Source organism: Artemia franciscana, chromosome 11 (genome assembly GCF_032884065.1).
Source record: "Artemia franciscana chromosome 11, ASM3288406v1, whole genome shotgun sequence".
Taxonomy (NCBI): domain Eukaryota; kingdom Metazoa; phylum Arthropoda; class Branchiopoda; order Anostraca; family Artemiidae; genus Artemia; species Artemia franciscana.
The window spans coordinates 6,236,856-6,260,426 of record NC_088873.1 but is presented as its reverse complement, the minus strand read 5'-3'; the positions used below and the strand labels follow the sequence as shown (position 1 = coordinate 6,260,426).

At 35.4% G+C, this 23,571-nt stretch overlaps 1 protein-coding gene across 1 annotated transcript in view; it reads left to right on the top strand.

Moving 5' to 3' along the window:
- Positions 1-23,571, top strand: part of LOC136032732 (epidermal growth factor receptor kinase substrate 8-like) — a 110,439-nt gene that overhangs the window by 42,457 nt on the left and 44,411 nt on the right. The window contains exons 8-10 of the mRNA XM_065713056.1: positions 10,333-10,568; positions 11,670-11,763; positions 20,365-20,423. Of these exons, the coding sequence (XP_065569128.1) occupies positions 10,333-10,568; positions 11,670-11,763; positions 20,365-20,423 (389 nt within the window). The remainder of the gene's footprint in view (positions 1-10,332; positions 10,569-11,669; positions 11,764-20,364; positions 20,424-23,571) is intronic.

Below are 23,571 nucleotides of genomic sequence, written 5' to 3'. Positions count from 1 at the left end.
GTTCCAAGTTAAATATAGTTGTTTTTGTACTTGTTAATAAAAATTAAGCAAAGCATTTAAGTAAATATCGAAATATCGAAGTAAATATCGTTTTATGTGCTTGTTACTTTTCTTTTCTTTTTTTGCTCTTTACTTATTTTTCAATTACTTATTGTTTTTACCCCTTTTTAATTATTTATTTATTATGTTTTATTTTGCCTTTATCTTGTCCTTACTTTTCTTTTATGCTTCTTACCTACTGTTTTCTTTTCTGTATATACTATATATATATATAAAAGAATAAATCAAACTGCTTCCATAGAAAACGGTAACCAAAGTTGGACTGAAAACAATACCGACGAACACGGGGCACTTGCCTTCAGAAATCAGATGGCTTTTGTCGTACAGGACCGTATTTGTACCAAGTTGATTATTTGATTTCTTTTGGATTTTTTTTTTAGCTGTGTGTGATATATTCTCTTGTTTATATTTTTCTAGCGTCTTCGGTCATGTTACGGAAATATTGTAAATAATTAAAGAAGATACAACATCGACCAGAACTAGGAATGACGAAGTTTGCTATTAATAAACATGGTGTTGCTGTTTCTCATAACCTCACCTCCTGTTATATCGCTTTTTTGGTTAATCCTCCATCAAGTGAATTGAGTGATCACGACTCGTTAAATCCGAGGGGTAAACACAGGTAACATCGAATGATTAGCCCTCAACCTCGCATAGCACTTTCAGTCAAAGGTAGAGATTCAAGAGATTGGTATCTGCGTTACGTGGACTCTTGGGTGGCATGTGATAAAGTTGTTCTACTGGATAATATTTTATTTTATTATATTAATTAATTATAATTTATTACTTATTTATGATACAAACTCTGATTTTAAACTTCTACAATTTTTTTTTGACAATATCAACCCTTATAATGAGACGATGGAAGATGGGATGGGGCTGTGGGCGCTATGAAACAGCTGAGCCTCGTCATCTCAGTTTAACTTGTTTTGTGCTGGTTTTTCGGAAATTTCTGTAGTGACGTTGTAACTAACCAAAGACTTAGTGTTCCTGACCTTGCTTAGTGCTATTGTCATGCAAATTAAATACGAGAAGATCACCCTATTTGAATTTTATTCACCTTACTTGGTGGTGGCGCCATCTACTTTTTGTAGTTTACAACAATTTGGACTTTTATAAATAGCGCCAGAGGGTTATTGAGCACATACAGTTTTTCGTAGACAAAATGCGCCAAAAGTATGACTCTCCTGCCTTTGTGATTGCGGGTGACTTTGATCAGACAAACAAACAATGGGTTTCCAGTGTCTTATATTTGCGGCATTTTGCTGCAATACAGACCCATCAGAGTGGCAGTATACTTGACTTGATCTTAACGAATCTTACAGACTACTATGATCATTTCATAATTTTCTGGAATTAAATTAAGCAATCCCCAAAACCAAACGAGTCGAAACTACTATACGACCACTAATAAGAGATTCAATTTCTACGTTTGGTCTCTGGATCGGCAACTACAATTTTGATGACATTTACTTCGAGCTGGACATCAACGTCAAAGTCAGTAAGCTAAATTGCCTTCTTCTGGAGAAGTTCCATGCTTGTTTCCCGACTAGTCATTGCCTTTACAGATACTGATAAACCATGGGTCGCAAGCGACCTCAAGCACCTAATTAAGAATCGCTGCCGCCTTCACAGCCATAGCGGTTCAGTTCTTTCAGCCAAGTTGCGGAGGCATATTGTCAAACTGAACAGGCGAGCGAAGAGACAATATGTGAAGGACAAAATTTTGCCCATACTTATGACAGATCCACAGAAATGTCATTCGTCAGTAAAAAAGACTTTCTGGTAAAACGGCACCCAGGGTCTTAAGGGTATTGAAAGAGGATGGTACCTTGTTATCGGCTACGGAAGTGAACTCCTTTTTGTTGTCGTCTGTACCACCTTTCCGTCAATCACCTATTCAGAAATCGAGTCTCCGATATAGGTGAAATTTCCGAGTTTGCCGTTTACAAGAAATTTGAAAAGCTAAATAGGAACTGTGCGTCCTACCTTGGCGAGCTTTCTTTAGAGTCGTTGCATGAATTCGCTATTTTCCTTGCCAAGCCTCTCTCTTACGTTAATAACCAGTGTTTCCAGGAGTTAGTGTTCCCTAGTGCTTGGAAGAGGGCGTACGTTCGCGTCATACCCAAAGTTAAGGGTCCCGAATCTTGCGACCAACACCGACCTATCTCAATAACCCCCGAACCTGTTTAAGGTGACAGAAATGTATATATACCGCGAGCTGATGTCACAGATTTCTTCTTCTCTTGACCAATATCAGTACGGATGATTGAAAGGAAGCTGCACAACTGTTTACTTAGTGGGAATGTATCACCTTATTGTCGAGTGGTTTGACCGAGGAAGTGCGATTGTCGACCATTACCGAAGAGGCTTTGACCTTATTCACCATTTCATAGCTGTCAAAAATTCACGCGCAATGAGTGCACGCAAGCATATTTTCCTTTTAGTGATCGATTTTTTGGCAAGACCGTTTTCAGTACGTCTACAGTCTTTTCCCTGGAGACACCAACTCCGAATGGGCTGAGCTCACGTGTGGTGCTTCACAAGGCACGAAACTTGCAGCGCTGTTGTTTTTATCAGTCATAAACTTTTTCCTTTCTGAGCTCGAGGACAGGTTTAAGTACTTGGACGACTTTTCAGTTCTTCTGAAATATCTCGTTGAAAGCTCTCAGGCAGTTCCCCAATTCAGTGATGCAATAATGAACAACTTTAAAGAACAATGTACTAGCGGTAGCCTTCAAATTAATGAAGGAAAAACCAAAATCCTTCGCTTTGCTCCACTTAAGAGGGACTTTGTCAGCCCTCCTCTGCCATATCCTAGTATATCTTCGGCTGTAATTCGCGGTGTCACATTCAGCGTTGACTGCTTGTTTTAGTACTTATGTTGGTGAAATCGCTAAAAATTCTAACGGTGCAATGCGTACACGTACACTATTTTACTGTGTCGTTTCGGCTTTTCTGTGTCCCAACTTAAGACGACTTATCCTACGTACATCCGACCAATTTCGAGTACGCTTGTTCTGTATGGGAGCCTCAAGTCAACAACACAAGTTACCTAAGTTATCAACTTGAGTCACTACCAAAAAGAGCCTTTAAAGTTATTATTTTAGTCGCATATGTTAGTTATGAATCGACATCATGTGTTCTATAACTACTGTTCCTTCACAAACGTCGTTTGGGTTTGATCTGCAAACTTGGCCAATTTCCTCTTAGGAGTGAAAAACATAGAGGGATTCTACCACCAGTTATCAGGAACAAGGTAACCAGAAGGTCGGTTAATAAAGTGAAACTGGAATTGCCTACTCCAAGAACAAAACGTTTCGCCTTTTCGCTGGTTCCTTTTTACAAGTCAGTGTTTAATAAGTTATAGTCTCGTGTTTTTCTTGTTTTCGTTGTAAGTACTAGTGCCATTTAGTTAGAATTTTTATTCTAAACTATGATTGCTTGTATAAATAAAACTATTCTGTTCTTCTATTTCAACCTCAAGATTCAATTTTGAATAATTTTTTTTATCTTTTAAAGTTTATAGTTTAATTCGTAGGTTTAATTATACAATACCCGCAGTACCATGCCTGCTTTATCTTTTTAGGGTGTGCTCTAAAAACCTATTATCATTAATTAATTATTTATTATTAGCACCATCAAAAAGTGACTAATAACTACAAATTCAAAATCTAAAAATTAAAAAAAAGAGCTTATTTTAGTTCTTTCAGCATCTAAAATAGATGATATAAATCGAATTTTTGAATCATCTGGTATTTTGGAACGCCTGCAATAACAAATTATTTCTTATTATTAACGGTGATTGTCTTCTGGAACGCTGGATTTTTTTTTATCTTTTGAATTCTATAGTTAAATTCATAGGTTTAATTATACAATACCCGCAGTACCATGCCTGCTTTATCTTTTTAAGGTGTGCTCTAAAAACCTATTATCATTAATTAATTATTTATTATTAGCACCATCAAAAAGTGACCGATAACTACAAATTCAAACTCTAAAAATAAAAAAAGAGCTGATTTTAGTTCTTTCAGCATCTAAAATAGATGATATAAATCAATTTTTTGAATCATCTGGTATTTTGGAACGCCTGCAATAACAAATTATTACTTATTATTAACGGTGATTGTCTTCTGGAACGCTGGATTTTTTTTATCTTTTGAATTCTATAGTTAAATTTGCAGGTTTAAGTATACAATAACCGCAGTAGCATGCCTACTTTATCTTTTTAGGGTGTGCTCTAAAAACCTATTATCCTTAATTAATTATTTATTATCAGCACCATCCAAAAGTGACTGATAACTAAAAATTCAAAATCTAATAATTAAAAAAGAGCCGAATTTCAGTTCTTTCAGCATCTAAAATAGATGATGTAAACCAAATTTTTGAATTATCTGGTATTTTGGAACGCCAGCAATAACAAATTGTTATTTATCATGAATGATGATTGTCTTCTGGAACACTGGAATTCTTTTATCTTTTAAAGTGTATAGTTAAATTTGTTGGTTTAAGTATACAATACCCACAGTATCCTATGTCTACTTGATCTTGAAAATATTGAAGATCTTGTCAAAGATATCTACGGATTTCCGAGTATCAAAGTTCTGTTCAACAGAGAATGACAATATACATAATATTTTATTTTTATCAAAATTAAATAGATTCTCTCAGGTTTTCATGATTTTTGAACAAAGCTCAATTAAGACTTTAAAACGTTTCTATAGAAGCTGATAGTTTTCTTGAGAATCTATGAAAAATATCCTAATCATTTTTAGTACTTTGTTCGCCGCAAAATTTTTGATTTAGAATGCTCCCTGAAAATGACAATATAAAGAAAAAATTTTACCTCTCAAAACCAATCGTCCTTTCTCAGAGTAAATTTAAGGGTTTTAAATTTTAATTGCAGCAATTTAGATAAGATGAGATTTGTTTCCAAAAATGATTATCACAAGCTCATTCATATTTCAGACTCGAACACAATCACAATCACAATTTTTGTGAATACAATCACAAAAAAATCTATGATAAGACTGGTCAAGATTGACAGATACTTGATTCAACATGTCAAAAGACTAAAAACAATTAAAACTATTAGGGTTTATAAAGTAATCAAACTGGCATAAAAAACCAAGAGAGGGTAAACAAGGAAAATGGTTGCTCGCTGGTTTAGATTTTTTGAAAACTGTAGAAATTGTAATGCATTTTTAAATAATAATTATATCGATTAAAGACATATGTCGCCGCAGATTATCAGAGATAATGTTAAATAAGAATAAACCAATTTTATCTCCCTTCCCCAATAAGCACCTTTCTAAATTTGTCATTGAATTTGTTCTGGCTCAAATAGGCTAAAGCAGGGCTTCTTAATCTGTGGGTCGCGACCCCCAGGGGGGTCGCGAGACTACTTAAAGGGGGTCGCAAAGATCTGATACTTTTCAATCATTATAAATAAAATTTTAAAATTAGTATACACACTACGTACAAATATAAATACAAATAAAAATCATACAAAATATTATTGTAATTTTATTATAACTTTTTTTTTGAAAAAGTGGCAATGCAAAACGGTTATGTAGGGCCTATAAATGAAAATATGGAAGTAGCATTTAAAATAATAAATACAACGCGCTCCTCGATTTTCAACTGAACCTTCAACATTGATGTCTGGCCGCCGGCGTCAGTGTTTGCAAGATAACTTAGTGATTATAAGTACCCAGACGCCACGTCGCCTTACAGCTTACACATACTGTTTGTACTTCAGTTTGGACTCAGCTTTGTCTTTGTAGTGACATGTGTGTATTTACTGTGTAATTTTCAGTTGGTGTTTTTAATTATTACGTTAAAGTTCAACTACATTTTGTTTAATTATTTATTATTATTTAACCATCATGGATAAATGGCTAATTAAAATTCCAACTAATAAGTCTTCCACGCCGTCACAACCAAGTTGCAGTGCTTCAAATCCGACTTCTAGCAAAACAAAAAAAGCAAATATGACGAATCATATTTGCAATATGGCTTCACATGCTCTTCTCACAACAATGAAGAACAACCAGTGTGCTTAATTGGCAAAGAAGTTTTGGCTGCAGAAAGCATGAAACCGTCAAAACTGCAACGACATTTGATTACTAAACATGCAACGTTATCAAAAAAGCCAATAGAATATTTTGAGCCTCTTTTGCAAACATCAAATAAAGAAAAGAACACTTTGGAGAAGTATGTTACTTTGAATGATAAATATCTATTGGCATCGTATGAAGTTTCGTATTTAATAGCAAAAACGAAAAAGCCTTTTACTATTGGAGAGCAACTTTTACTACCTGCAGCTATAAGAATGTCTGAAATTGTTCATGGAAAACAGTATGCTGCTGAAATTAGTAAAATTCCATTATCAAATGACACTCTGTCCAAAAGAATTTCAGACATTAGCAATGATCAATTTCAACAGCTTCTTATGAGGCTTAAAGACAGCTCAAAGTTTGCAATGTAACTGGACGAGTCAACAGACATTTCAAAAATGGCACAGTTGTTACTTTTTGTAAGATATATTTATGAGGGATGCATTCATGAACATATACTGTTTTGTCGTCCTCTGGAAGGTCATACTCGTGGAAAAGATATATATAGAAAAGTAAATGAGTTTTTTGAAAAAGAAGGATTAAATTGGAAAAATTGTATTGGTGTGTGCACAGACGGTGCTGCAGCAATGACCGGACAAGATCTTGGTTTTACAGCATTTGTTAAAGCTGGAAATGATCATATTACATTTACACATTGTATGATTCACCGAGGTACTTGCTGTTAAAAAAATTGCACCAGAATTAAACACTGTGTTTTTTGATGCAGTCAGAATCATTAACTTTATTAAAAGTTGAGCACTTAATAGTCGATTGTTTAAAAATGTGTGCATTGATATGGATCCGGATTATACAAGTTTATTGCTACATGCTGAAGTTAGGTGGCTATCAGGAGGTCGAAGTTTGAAACGATTACTAACTTTAAAAGATGAAGTTCTTATATTTCTAACAGAGCAAAATTCTAATTTGGCCGATTATTTTCACGATAATTTATGGCTTCTTAAGCTGTGTTATTTGGCAGATATTTTTGATAAAATCAATTATATGAATTTATCAATGCAGGGAGTCTGCGTTAATTTTTTTATGTTAAAAAATAAACTTGAGGCCTTTGTTAAAAAATTTGTTATATGGAAGAACAGAGTGGATCGCTCAAAATGTTTCCATTTACTGACATATATTTAGTAACCATACTAATTAGTAACAATATTTCAAAAAAAGATACTCCTATAACAAAAATTAATCATTAATCCAATCATTAATCATTACGAAAATTAATACAGTTAATCATTTGAAGGATATGGAAGTTTACATGCATAGGTATTTTCCCAATGATATCGATATGCAACAATGGATTTGCAATCCATTTCAATTGAAATGGAAGAAATTAATTTTTTAAACTTAAAAGCACAAGAAGAATTTGCCAAATTAACAAGTGAGACTACCTTGCGACTCAGATTTTCTCAAGTGCCTGTGCATGAATTTTGGATAGAAACCAAATCAGAATATCCCCTACTATCGGAAATGGCAATGAACAAACTACTGCCATTTTGTACAACATATTTATGTGAATCAGCCTTTTCCACATTAACTTACATAAATCAAAATACCGTTCAACTTTAATAAATGTTGAAAATTTATTATGATCTGCACTAACTCAAATTGAGCCTAGATTTAATTATTTGTGTAAAATAAACAATCACATCCGTCACATTAATATTGTTTGATGTCAATAATATGTTTTTATTAAAAAGTTACAAAAGTTTATTTTTTCTATTGAATATATATATATATATATATATATATATATATATATATATATATATATATATATATATATATATATATATATATATATATATATATATATGTAGTTTTATGTCATTCTATTTATTGTGTTTTATTACGACCAATATCCCGTCAACGTTTCCAATTATATATATGTGAAATGAATGGGTACATATTCTTTAATCCTTATTTTATTTACATTGTAAAATAGTGCGATATTACATCTGCATCTATGGTTAATATATATTTCATTATATGGAGGAGGGGGTCGTTTAAAATTTCCTAAGCTTGAAGGGGGTCGCTATATAAAAAAGTTTAAGAAGCCCTGGGCTAAAGTTTCAGGCGTTTTCGTATCAGTTTCCTAATTCAAGTGGCTCAATTCCCTCATCCCCTCTTTGCAGACATTGCAATATAAAGAAATGAAACAATTGACCATTGCCTATTTGAATGTAATATGCAGACATTTGTACAACACACTCTGCAATGTAAACTGTTAAAGTGCTTCTGACACCACAAAATCTCGCTATCAGCTAAGAGTCTAGCTGACCATGGAACATGGTCAGCTCCATGGAACTCAATGTTATATCCTCTGATATTTCAACTCCTAGAATCAAAAGATTTAGTGCAAGATATCTAAGCAGATTCAAGATAAATAAGGAGTAATCAATGCGGTAGCTCATTTCAACTGACAGAGCGAGTCAACAGGCAAAGGGCTGAAGCGTTTTGACTTAAAAGCCCAAGTTTGCTGAAACAGAAGAAGAAGAATATAATACTACTCATAACAACAACTCATCGAAGCACCAAGGCGCCTAAGGTTAAGACAACTTTGTACGTTCCTACATCCTAATCTATTCAAAGCCTTCCTCTTTACACCCTCCTAGAAAGTTACCATTTCCCTTGAATGTTTCTTTACGACATTCTCCCACCCCAACCAAGGACGACCTGCTTTCTGTTTAGCCTTAGACGATTGGCCGAAATGGACAATCTTTGGCGATATGTCATCCTTCATTCGCAGAACGTGCCCCAGCCATCTCAATATTTTTCTCATTATAGCCCTAGAAACCGGGATTGAACCACACTTTTCTTATAGCCTTCTGTATGAAATACAGTCAGTCAGCCGGGTACCCAATACAATCCGTATGCAATTTCTCTGGAAAACATCTAGCAAATCTTCTGTTGTCGGAGCGCCGATTTCAAAATAACATACCTCATAAAATTATACTTAGTAGCGAGGCAGTTTTGTCTCAGTCGTGGTCAATGTTCCTACCTCTCATGAAGCATATAAGCCTCTGACAATTTGACTTGTTGTTAAAATCTAAAGATTGGGGGAGTATCCTATCAACGTCTAGGAGTATTTTCCAGGGGTCACTTCTCCTCATCGGATCTGGTGCACACAGACAAGTCAAGGTACAAAAATGAAAATAATAGGTTTTGACTCGTTATAATGCAAGGTAAAACATGAAAAAATAGTGAGTTCAAAAAAGGTATGCTGTGATTTAAAATACTGCTGAAGCTGAGCTTCATGGAGATTGAAATTGTAGCAATCAAGTAAATAAGTAACAATAAATGCATTATTACTGCCGACTTAGTACTGCGACTTTTACTATTAGCGTCTACTACTATTACTTATGCTTTACTATTAGTGCTAATAAGTAATTCACTTACTAATGGGTGCATATTCATAAGTTTTAACAAGTAACTAGCTTAATAGTAATAAGTGCACATAAGCCAAAAATGGAGGTTTAGTTGAGTCGTGAAAAGCTCTACTAAAACCCAATATTTAATCAACAAATTGTTATGTTTATTAAATTCTTATTTCTTGTCTTGCTGTATTCAGAACCATTACGAGCCTCACGTGGCCCGTGGCTGGGGGCTGAATACCACTACAACAAAGAAAAAAAAATCTTAAAGAGAAATATTTTACTTTGTTGCGACGATACGTCGAATAGCTGCTGACCATTTGGGTCCAAAAATCTAGTTTTTGCTTTCATTATTATTTAATGATGAACCAACAAGTGAGTAAACATTTTCTTTTCTTTCGGATAGCTAGCCAGTAATTGGTAAGTCTGTTATGATGGATTTTAATTTTAAAGTTCTCCCTTCCCTCCTCTCTCACACTCCCTCTTCCCCTCTCTCTCACCTCTCTCTCCCCCTCTGTCTCCCCCTCTCTCTCTATTTCTCTTCTTAGATATATGACTGGATTCTTAAGATTAAAGAATTTCTCTCACTAAAGGGCATACAAAAGGGAGTTTGATTCTAGTTTTCTAATACTTTGAAAACTTAAGCTTTCAAAAATTGATTGATTTGTTTATTTTTGAGGGTCTCCTCCGACAGACCCAAGGGTAAGAAATCACCCTCCCCTTTTATACAGGGGTGTCCAAGAAGACTAAAACAATATTTTATTTTTAAGGCAAAATTAAAGGCTCATATTCATGATCCAAATGCTCCTGAGCTGGTTCACTTTCTATTTACTCCCTTGGCGCTGATAATTGATGCTTCAAGAGATGCTCAACTGGAGCCCAACCTCCCAGCAAGAGTTATTTCGCCACTTTTGACAGTAGAAGCTGTTGAACTGCTAACAAACTGCCTTACCTCCAAAGAAACTGAATTGTGGCATTCGTTGGGCGAAGCTTGGCAGGTTCCTAGGTTTGTCTTTTTGCATAAGTGTTTATTTATTTTAGAAAGCGTCAATCAAGTCTCTTAAAGGGTTTATAATTCGCCTCTTGGATTCTTTTTTGTGTTTTTTTAAGCTCCAAAAGCGCCATCTTTACCAAATTCAAAATTATCCGTTAAGATTAACCTGTTCTGTCGTGGTAATTTTATCTTAATCAACCACATATATCTGATATGTTTGAAATGAACTTTCAGTAAGGTACAAGTTAAGGAGATGGTATAAAGATTGGGTTGTATAAGGAGGTTGGTATAAAGGAGGTGGAGGCAGCATATCTCCTATTCAGGATTATTCATTCTGTATAGTGCTTTATAGTGTATACTTTGTATATACAGTGTTTTAATGAGAAATTATCTTTTTTAAAACTCGGTGAAAATGTATTTCTATACATTTTTGTTACGTTTTTGCGACTTAGTTGTTTTTTTTTTTTTTGGGGGGGGGGGGCTAAAACCTGGTAATAAATCTTTGAACCTAATTTTGTTTTCAGCTACAAATGAATGTCTATCTATATGTTTCAATTGGACTATTCCAGGGAGGTATTTTCGTAAGAGAGTTGGGATCCTCTTGGAGGGGGAGGCGAATTTCCCAGCATTATTTTAAAAACCACCAGAAATTGAATAAAAACCAAATTACTTCTTATTTTACGTGTAGGTTTATCCTAACTAAATACATTTTCGTTTTGTCCCTTTACGCTTTGTTTTTGTTGCTTTTATTTCTATAAATGCATCGACATTATATCTGAAAGTTGAGTAGAGGAGGTCGATGACCTTTGATGTCAGACTCCTCTCCCACGTGAAATGTTGGAAGTACCGTCTAAATATACACTTTTTGCTTGCAATTTATTATACCTTAAAGATAGTTCGTTATTTGGACACCCTCCGCCTGAAATAGTTTAAAACCTGCTCAACAAGTTCTATTTCTGCCCATGGTTTAATTTTGTTTTGTTTGAATATTATCCCTTTATTTAAATTTCTTTTACTAAACAATGAATAATTTGATAGTTCAAAAATCTTGTTCATCTTAACTGATGAGGGTATTAATAGGTTGTTTTTGAAGTGCTTCTATTTTTATTTCAGGGAGAAATGGAAGGGGTATGTTTCACCGTATCACCCAGTATTTGCTGATGGATGGGCTCCAGAATACCCTCTCACTGACGAAAAGGAAAGGCCGGTAAGTTTATTATTTATGACAATAAAAGTCCTTCAATTGAACTCACAGTTCAATTCAGTCCAAAAGAGTCTACTTTTTGTTAAATTATACATATAAAAAAATCTTTTCTAAGTTCCTCAACGGTCCACAAAAATAAATTGGACCCTCTCCGATTGCCTCTACTCAGGTATACGAATTAGAGGGATGGGGTTAAGGATTTTGGACCCATCCAATGACCAAAAGGAAATTTTCTGTCTGGAGGGGGGGGGGTCAATGTTTCTTTAACTGCATTTTTAGGACAATTTACGACCAAAGGCCGGTACGTTTATTACCTGTTACTATCAAAAGCCAAAAATTCAACCATGATGTTCAAATTAGAAAGGTAGAAAAAGAAAGATATAGGAATTTAATCTTAAAAACCTTCAATATTATTGCCGTATTTCCGGTTTTTGTTTGAAGCGTTGTAACTCCGAGGAAAAAATTATACGCTTAACCACTGTGTGGAAAATGAAAAAATCCTTACTCCCAAAAAATCTTTTTTTTTGTCAAAAGGAATTTCATTTTGCCAATGCCATATTAGGAGGAGTTTTTTGACTCCCCTGTTTTCCCAAGAAATCTCGTCTGCTGTCCAGAAATCATCTTCCATGATGCATTGCCATGCATCATCTTTCAGGCATTAAACATACAACGTTTTCCTACCTGGAACTGACATAAAAGTGAATTTTCAGATACTTCCATGATTATTCGTATTTGATTGACCTATTTGATATAATTGAATTTTGTTTTCCTTCATGTTATTCATTACTATATGGGCCCGTTACCATTTTTCATTTTGTGTAAATATAAAACAAAAGTTAAGCAGCAATAAAAGAAACAAAAGAAACTATTACGAAAGTATAATAGTTCAAAATAGGGATGAAACCTTTTAATCGACAGTGAACAGATATAACATTTTTAACTGGATATTTCGAACACATATACAGTATTCATCATCAGCAGTAAAACTAAAAAACTTTTTTAGCAGTAAAACTTTTTTATTTTTACTGCTGATGATGAACACTGTACATGTGTTCGAAATACCCAGTTAATAATTTTATATCTGTTTACTGTCGATTAAAAGGTTTCGTCCCTATTTTGAACTGTTATACTTTCGTCATGAAAAGGCAATGTGGTCTTCGAAGTTATCTAAAAAGAAAGATTTGAAAAAGAATGAAAATTAGATAAGCTCACTAGGAACAGGCAAGTATATAGGTCTGCTAGGGTAGTTTGCCAAGAAGCCCGTAAGTTTTAAACAGATATCCGGGAATGCGTAAACAAATCAGAGGTCTCGATTTCTATATCATGGAGATCCCTACAACGCACTGGCATTTTACTTCTGGAAAGCGTATTTTCGTTCTTCTGTGCAAAATTGAACTTGAATACCAACATCTAAGAATAAAAACTGCTAAAATAGTGACATCGTAACTTAAAAAAAGAAAAAAATATTAGCTCGGGAATTGGTAACTGCCTTAATGGTCTTGGAAGGATCTAAGGCAAAAAATGTAACTTGAATCCCTTTTTAATAGCTTTAAATGAAAAATCAGTCAAAATTTGACAAGTGTACTGGCAATCCACCCCATCTGAAAACCTAATCTGATTTTCATTTAAGTAAGTAGAAGAATTGGCTCTTTTAGAAGAATTGAAAGTAGAAGTTGTAAATGTCAGATGGGAATCCCCATCGTAGATCCCCAGTAGATGGGGATCCACTACGTAGGTGTCTAGCACTTACACTATCACAATCAATGGAACTAGATCTGAGCATCTTATAATGGGAGGAGCTGGTGTAGACGTAAGGACAAAGGAAGTGCAGTATTAAGTTTTTTGGCAAGTAGGAGGGCTGATCGAACTGTTTGATGCAAACGAAACTTCTATTTAATCGGGATTTACCGCTGTTTTTAACCTAAGTTATGTGGTGAGAACTTGTAAATTTATGATTTTGCACTCTGTAAATCCTTCTTATATTTAGTAATATAGTAAATTTATATTTAATAAATATATTTTTATATTTAGTAAATTTAAATTTACTTTAGTAAATTTAATTTAGTAAATTAGTAAATATACTTCTTATATTTAGTAAATTTAGTAATCTAGTTAGTAATTTAGTAATCTAGTCTTCTAATTTAGTAATCTAGTAAATCCTTCTAATTGTGTTGCGAGAGCAACACTTTGGTTTTGTCGTGTTTTTTTTTTTTTTTTTTTGTTCCTAGCACCCCGATTTCAGCTTATTGCTAGAAAGTGGTAAGGGCCTAACCTCTGCGGTTTTTACGGAAAGTGTGGACCTTCGGCCGGATTGATGAATATGACTTTACATTTTGGAAAGCTTCGTAGAACCCTTGCCTGGGGCCAAAAAGGATGGTTTTTGCTTGTCCTTGAGCCAGAGCCTATAGTGTGTGAAGTGAAGAGGAGTTGTATAGCCTATGTCAGAGAGGACTATCTGAAGTTATGCAGCCAAGCTTTCGTTTCATCAAACCATGTTTCTGCTTTCGAGTGGAAAGCTCCGTTCTAGCAGGCAAGCAGGCAGGCACCAGTTTCAAATTGAAGATGGACTAAAATCTATAAGTGTTAAATATATGCGACAGTTACCCTGCCCCACAGCCAATATATCTTCTTTGAGTGATAAATAGAAAAACTTAGAGAAGCAAAAAAGCGGCATTTTCCCACGGGTCCGAAAGTGCTGCCGTGATTTCGGCTGAGTTTATCATTCGGTTTTTCGCACTTGGGATTGCGGTAGAGAAATGGTATCAGATGTGCCTCTTAAACTTTAAAAGTTGTCTCATTGCTAAAGAAATTAGAGTTTATCCTTTGCTCCTTTCTAAGTGATGACGTTAGAAAGTTGGCCTACGGCAAAAAAGTCAACTTTTGAACTAAGACAGATAGATTTTTTTTTTCGACGGCAGTCGATAGCTTTTGATGAGCTGATTAAAGTATATGTCATCCATTTTTTTGTACAAAAATTCCTTCATGAGATATACCAGTTTGAAAGTTTAAAGGGGTTGACAACTTCAGTAGTAAGGTACACACTGAAACCAAAAATAGGCCGATACCAATTGTGAGACATATAGGGGAGTTGTAAGCAACAGTCGGCTGTTAGCTCATAATCATCCTCGGCAATGAAGGGTTCGCAACTCTTACTAGTTGATGTACCTATTTTTTGTTTCCGTTGTATTTGATGTAAGACCAATTTGGTTCCAGTGGTAAGACATGTAGGGGACTTGTAAGTAATAATCGGCTGTATGGCTACAATCATCTTTAGCAATGAGGAGTTTGCAACTTTTGCGAGTTGGTGTACCTAGTATGTATTTTAGCATCCTTACAGATTAACAACTTCAGCGTTTAGTCGCAGCGAGGAAACAAAACCAAAGTGTTGCTCTCGCAACACTTTACTCGGCGAAGCCGAGCAAAGGTTGCCGCAACACCTCATGTTGCCCATGCAACGTAGATCTAGTTTAGTCTTTTGTTTAAACTGAAATACTGAACTGATAATTTATCTTGCATGCGTAGCCAAATTTGGCTTTATTTTTCACCAATTTTGAGCGTGGTTTCCATAACGACTCAGACCTTCGTGCGTTTGATCACATGTTCCGGGAGAGTGACCCCCCCCCTCAAAGCTGTCTTCAGGCATGATTTAATTTAAAAATAGTGTTTCTTTAAAGCATTTTTGTTATTTACGAATTTGGATCCAACCTGAATTAGCTGAAAAGAATTTTTAATCACAGACAGAAAAGCCATAAGACTATATGGAGCACCCACTTAGCCCTTTTTCAATTTTGGGTCGAAAATCATCTACGATTCATACGTGAGGTGGAACTACGTGGCAACAGAGAATATCAAACTAAAATGAAATGGAGAGATGGTCTATATTATTTTCACTTCATGAACATAAACATTCGATACAGATGAACTAGGAGAACAATGGTTGTGATTTATGTTAGTATTACTTAGAATTAGGGATTTTTTGAAGCTCTGTATGTAATATTATTACCGCCATCTCTCTCATCTCCCCTCTCTCTCTTTCTTTTTCCCTCTTTCTCTATCTCACTGTCTTTTAGATTACATGATTATCAAGAAATATCAATTTATAAATCATATATTTATAAATTGATATATTGATATAACGTATATTGATATAACGGTTTATAATCAATTTATAAATCGTATTTATAAATCGTTAAGGAAAGTTTTCTATTGCTTTTTATGCTTGACTAGGAAATATATAATCAGATCATTTCTAATATTCATAGGTTTGCTTCTATTTTTCTTTCTTTTTTCTGAATTCCGAGCAATCCCACGAAAAAGAAAGAAAAGAAATATCTTGTAGCAAACCTGAATGCAGCCAAATAAGCTGATCAGACTTTTGAATTTATTGTAAAACGTTATCTATTTATGATTTGCTGAACAATGAACAGTTAGTAGACCTAAATTTTGTTTCTCAGTTACTCCGAATAATTTCCAAATTATCCAATGAAAAGCGGAGATTCCAAACTGCAAAAAAAGTCAATGGAAAACTTTATGTTTGCGTTTTTCAGTCCTGTGTAATTTTATTGTAATTTATTTGTATATATATATATATATATATATATATATATATATATATATATATATATATATATATATATATATATATATATATATATATATATATATATATATATATATATATATATATATATATATATATATATATATATATATATATATATATATATATATATATATATATACTAGCTGTTGGGGTGGTGCTTCGCGCCACCCCAACACCTAGTTGGTGGGGCGCTTCGCGCCCCCCCAAGCCCCCCCGCGCGCGTAAGTCGTTACGCGCCATATTAGTTACGCGCCATTGTAGCTGTGTCCCTGTGTCCCACCTGTGAATAGAGATAGATATAAATATATATTTTTAACTACGTAAAACATGCGAATATACAACATTCTTCGCTGTCCCATTGTCTGTGCATATAAATAGCATTTATATTCCCTGTGTCCCGGTCGTCATTTGTGTCCTGGTGTCCCAGTTTGTATTTTCTCTTTGAGTGTCCCGGTCGTCATTTGTGTCCCGGTGTCCCGGTCTGTAATTTCTATTCAAACAATCCCTGTGTCTCAGTCGTCAATTATATATCCCGCCTGTGCCCCCGGCGTCCCCGTTGTAGTTGTGTCCCTGCGTCCCGGTCGTCATTTATATTCCCGGGCGTGATTTGTGTCCGGGTGTCCCAGTCTGTAATTTTTCTTTGAGGTTCCTGGTCGTCATTTATATTCCCTCTGTGTCGGTCGTCATTTGTGTCCCGGTCTGTAATTTATCTTTGAGTGTTTTTTCTTTTTAGTTTTTTTTTAGTTTTTTACATTTTTTCAGTTTTTTTTTCTTCTTTATTTTTCAGCGTCACTATGAAGTACATATCGCCGAACCTTTGTTTTTTAACTTAAATCTGGTAGGCATTGATGACCTTATCCAAGTCAAAATCCCAAACCCAATCATCATCGCTATCATTTTCAGTTTTGATATGTTTTGACTCTCGCTTTCCAGGTGGATTTTCATCTAACTGCGCGGTTTTGCGTTCTTTAGCCGCAAGCCTGTTTTCTTGCTGTTCTTGTGATTCCTCGGCACGCTTTCTTTTCTTACTTTCTCTATCAGCTGCAAGCCTGTTTTCTTGCTGTTCTTGTGATTCCTCGGTATGCTTTCTTTTATTACTTTCTCTATCAGCAACAAGTTTTTTGGCATAGACTCTTTGAGCAGCTTCCTCGGCTGTTGCCATTGTAGGTTCTTCAGTCATTTTACAATTAAACATTTTTCTGTGAACGCATGTCTTAAATACCATTAATGGCGTCACCGTCATAGCAAAAATGACGACAACTAATTTCATGACGTCAGCCGACACAGAAACATGACGTCACCTGATCCACAGACAGACAGACAACTTATTTTTATATATATAGATAGATAGATAGATATATATATACTTACTTTTTATTTATTTATTTTTATGACACGTGGCATTAACCAAGTGACATATAGCAGTCGCAAATTCTGTCGGTCTGTCGGTCCCGGTTTTGCTACTTTAGGCACTTCCAGGTAAGCTAGGACGATGAAATTTGGCAGGCGTACCAGGGACCGGACCAGATTAAACTAGAAATAGTCGCTTTCCCGATTTGACGATCTGTGGGGGAGTGGGGGGCCCGTTAATTCGGAAAAAATAGAAAAATTGAAGTATTTTTAATTTACAACGGTTGATCAGATCTCAATGAAATTTGATGCTTGGAAGGATATCGTGTCTCAGAGCTGTTATTTTAAATCCTGACCGGATCTGGTGACATTGGGGGGAGTTGGGAGGGGGAAACCTAAAATCTTGGAAAACACTTAGAGTGGAGGGATCGGGATGAAACTTGGTGGGAAAAATAAGCACAAGTCCTAGATACATGTTTGACATAACTGGAACGGATCCGCTCTCTTTGGGGTAGTTGGGGGGGGGGGGTAATTCTGACAAATTAGAAAAAAATGAGGTATTTTAACTTACGAACGGGTGATCGGATCTCAATGAAATTTGATATTTAGAATAATATCGTGTCTCGGAGCTCTTATTTTAAATCCCGAACAGATCTGGTGACATTGGGGGGGGGGGAACCTAGAACTTGGAAAACACTTAGAGTGGAGGAATCGGGATGAAACTTGGTGGGAAAAATAAGCACAAGTCCTAGATACATGATTGACATAACCGGAACGGATCCGCTGTCTTTGGGGTAGTTGGGGGGTGTTAATTCTGAAAAATTAGAAAAAAATGAGGTATTTTTAACTTACGAACGGGTAATCGGATCTCAATGAAATTTGATATTTAGAAGGATATTTTGTCTCAGAGCTCTTATTTTAAATCCCGACCGGATCTGGTGACATCGGAGGGGGGGAGTTGGGAGGGGGAAACCTAAAACTTGGAAAACACTTAGAGTGGAGGGATCGGGATGAAACTTGGTGGGAAAAATAAGCACAATTGGCGGGGGGGGTTAATTCTAAAAAATTAGAAAAAATGACGTATTTTTAACTTACGAAGGAGTGATCGGATCTTCATGAAACTTCATATTTAGAAGGACCTTGTGACTCACACCTCTTATTTTAAATCTCAACCGGATCCAGCGTAATTGGGGGGGGGGAAGTTGAGGGGAAACGGAAATCTTAGAAAATACTTCAAGCGGTGAGATCAGGATGAAACTGGATGGGAAGAATAAAAACCTGTCTAAGACACGTGACTGACATAATCGGACCGGATCTGCTCTCTTTTGTGGAGTTGGGGGGGGGGGGTAATTTTGAAAATTGAGGTATTTGTAACTTACGTAAAGGTAACCAGATCTTAATGAAATTTGATTTTTAGAAGGGTCTTGCGCTTTAAAGCTCTAATTTTAAATTTAGACCAGATCCTGTGACATTTGGGGGAGTTGGAGGGGAAAACCGGAATTCTTGGAAAACGTGAAAATTGTGGTATTTTTATTTTACGAATAGGTGATCGGATCTAAATGAAATTTGATATTTAGAAGGAATTCATGTCTCAGAGCTCTTATTTCAAATCCCGACCAGATCTTTTGACATTAGGGGGAGTTGGAGGGGGAAATCTTGGAAAATACTTGGAGTGGAGGAATCGGGATGAAGCTTGGTGGATAGAATAAGCAAATGTCCTTGATACGTGATCGACGGAACCGTACTGGATTCGCTCTCTTTGGGAGAGTTGGGAGGAGGGGTTCCGTGATTTGGCGAGTTTGGTGCTTCTGGACGTGATAGGACGATGAAAATTGGTAGGAGTGTCAGGGAACTGCACAAATTGACTTGATAAAGTCGTTTTCCCAGATTTGACCATCTGGGGGGCTAAAGGGAGAGGAAAAATTAGAAAAAATTAGGTATTTATAACATACGAGTGGGTGATCGGATCCTAATGAATTTTGATATTTAGAAGGACATCGTGACTCAGAGCTTTATTTTAAATCCTGACCGGCATTAAGCCTCTTGTTTTTCTTATGTTCACATGCTTTAGTTCTTGAAAAAAAGAAGAAAACATTTTCAGGTGTATTATTTTGTTCCGATGCAAAAGAAAAACAAAACAAGTATGGTACAGCCATGAAGAATAACATAAGTTATTGCAAATAGGATAGATACAAACGAGCTGTTCAAACACTAAATAGATTGCTAGCTCATTCCGTTTTTTCTATATTTTTGCACCCAAGGCTTTGTGTGTTTTTGAGGATTAATACCCCAATCTAAAACAAAATTCATCTGGAAAAATTTACTTCACTTTTTTTCTAAGAGAATCATCTTATTAACTAAATACTAAATTTAGGTGAACATGTTCTGTGTGTGAAAAGAGGAGACTCTTTTCTATCCCAAAGGATTGGTGGAATTGGTGCCTTTCTCCATTGTTTTATGATATTTAATCAGAACCTGTCAAATTATAATAATAATATATGGTAACACAAAAATATAAGGTGTTCCCCTAGAAAGTTATTCTTATCCCGCGAATCCTTTGTAGTTTAGCCTGCATTTTTCGTGATTGAAGTATTGTGATTGACTGAACCAAGGATCAGTACTCTTGTGACATCTCTCTTTCTTTTTTTCAGAATGAAAGGTACTTCTATGATTCTGAACGATCAGTTCCATCACCACTTAGGCGTGAAAGGTAATTATTTTCTTTTTTTTTATCATACTTAAAGTCTCTTGGGCTATTAATTAAAACATGAGCTCTTAAATGTTTGAAAACTTCAAGGTTCAGGCCCATATGATGGCTATTTTTTCATGTTGTTTCTTATCCCCTCCACTTATCTGGAGATATCATCAGACTGATGAAGTTATCCTCAACACATCTTCTATCAACTGATTGTGTGATTTCCCATTGCACATGTTTCATGCCCTTGCTCCTCATCCCTTCCACTTGACTGACGAAGCTATCGTCAACATGTTGAATGTGTGATTTCCCATTGCACATGTGTCATATCCATGCTCATCACCCCCTCCGCTTTAGATGAATCTATCCTCAGCAGATCTTGTTTCAATTGACTATGTAATTTCCCGTTGCACATGTGTCATACCCTTCCTCTTCATCCCTCAATTGGACTGATGGAGCTATCCTCAACATATCTTATTTGACTCTGTGATTTTCCATTGCAGATGTTTCATACCCTTGCCCCTTATATTCTCCACTTGACAGATGAAGCTATCCTTAACATGTTAAATGTGATTTCCCATTGCACATGTGTCTTGCCCTTGCTCCTCATCCCCTCCACTTGACTGATGAAGCTTTCCTCAACATATCTTACGTCAGTTGATTTTAGGATTTTCCATTGCATACATGTCATACCCTTGGTTGAGAACCTTTGTTTTGAAGATATCTTGCATGACAGAACAATATACAAAAAAAGTAGTTTGATAAAGTAGCTGCTACTTGCAGATCAAAACCAAAATTTGTAGATTAAGGGTCGAGTCATTTAAATAATGAAAGAGAAACAACTGAAATAGTTGAAGCTGTTTCCTTTGTAGCCTAGTAACTAAGTGAATGAAAAGATTAAAGGGGCGTTTTCTTTATCTGAAATACAACAAATATACATTACAATTACAACGTGTTCTAACACGATACTGTCAGGGAAAAAGAAAGGGTTATTAGGGAATGTGTTAGGGAATAAGAAAAAATGATTATTTTTTTTTTACCAGTAATGCACCAAATATGTTTTTCAACTGCAACGTATACTACACGATTATTTTACGGAAAAAAGAAGGGGTGTTAGGGAATAAGATGAAGAACGAGATTTCTCTATATGTACAACAAAAAATGTGCATTTTAATGACAAGGTAGCTTAACACCATTGTGTAATACCTAGTGAAAAAAGCCTAAAATAGCCAATGAATCCGTCAACAAAAGCAATCTTGGGTATACATAATTGCCATTAAGGAGGTTTCAGCTTTAAAATGAACAAGTCCATTCTATGACATTTTAAACTCTTTATAACTGAAAAAACGCGAAACTCAACGTGTTTCAGTGTTTCTATGAACTAAACTTTTTAACAACACTTTTCAGGAGAGAGTAGGTGGCTTGAGAAAAACATCACGCCTCGTATTATTGTTAAGTGTCTGTGACTCTAAGCCATTTATTAATCTTTAGCTCTGAAAACAATCACGTGACGTTATACAGCGGAAACTTGGATCGAATAGTTGTCATTACAAAATAACAGACTGTAGGTTGTCGATCTTCACAACAGAGTTGGCTTATGCATAACGGTTTTCTGCCTTTCGTTCGATAGGCTCTGCTGTTTTTTTTTTTTTTTTTTTTTTTTTTTTTAGAAAAGGGCCTCTTTTTTCTGAATATTATAATTATTTTTAGCTTTTTGTACATTTAGTGTTCTTGGGGGTGGGGCTACCGTCTTCTGTAACGTTTAGAAATTGTTTTAGTTTTTACTCTTCTTAAAAGACTTTTAGTTTTTTTTTTACCCCTAAAAGCTTGTGTTTCAAAGCTTCTTTTCTTCAGTTTGTTTCTTTTATTACTAATAAATATCTGGCTTCAAAATCTTGCAAAGCTCGTTGCTTTTTGGTCAGGGGAAAAAATGGCAAATTTCTTTTGTGCTTTCTTCCTTCTTCTTGAAATAAAGTAGTTACAGCAATATTTCGTCTTCCTTAGCTTTACCCTTTTGGCTGGTCTCTACACAGATACAAGCCTATCATTCCATGAGCAAATAATTACTAAACAAAACCAAAAGTTGGCTTACTCAGCATACCAGGGAACTTTATCCCTATATATCCAGTCCATTTGCCCTGTCTCCATTGCGCAAGTAGTCTTTATTGCTACATCATTATTCAAGGGAATTTACCCTATTTAAACGTTTGTCGGCAGCCGTACAAAAACTGGCCACTTTTGATTCGTTTTAACTTTGTAATTTCATCCCAATTGATAGCTCTCTCTCCTCTTTTAAAACAGAGTTCAGATATTTTCTGAATTGTCGTACTCATATTCTTTTATTCTTTTTGCTTTTTTTCGTTAGCTAATGTTGAGCAGGTTTTCTCAGTTTTATCTGTTTGTGATTTCTCTTTTTCAACCCATTTTTTTATATTCTCTGTTTTCTGTGTATTTCTGGTTTCTTTTCGTGTGCCTAGGATGCTTTTACCTGGGAAAGTTTTTGGCTTTCATTGGGGTAAAAGCATGGAAATGTTTCTGGAAATAATGCCAGATCTGTTGTATGGTTTTTGGCGTGATTCGAGCGCTATTAACCCTGTCTTTTGCTTCTCATGCGTACTTAAAATTCCATTTAACATCATACCGGAAAAGGGGGAGCAGAAGGGATATAGATGCTACAAGGGGCATTCGAAAAATGCGCGGAATTTCTGTCAAAAAGGTGATGGCAACCGTTTTTTTAGAACTCTGAAGGATTTGTACTGTAGACTTTTAGAACTGAGAAGCCTGCTATGTAGGAGTGAGAGTGCTATGTAGGAGTGAGAGTGGGAAAAGTGAGAGTAGAATTGCCTAAGAAGTGTCCAGGAAAGCTGTAAAGCGGTATCCTTTTCCATCGGACAGTGTCCCAGCGCATTCTTCACGCGTTCCAAAAGAAGTTTTGAGAGAATTTCGGTTGAGATTCTTATAGCCTAGACCAATCCCCATATGACTTGTCTTTTATTCCTTATTCTCACAGAACAGTTAAGAGGCATTCATTTTGATAGGACAGATGAAGAAAAAGACGCAGCAAATACATGGCTAATAAAGATATTTCTAGATTTGTTAAAAAACGGCTCGCTTATAGAAGTGTATCGACCTTAAAGTAGATTGTGTTGAAAAGTTATTCATG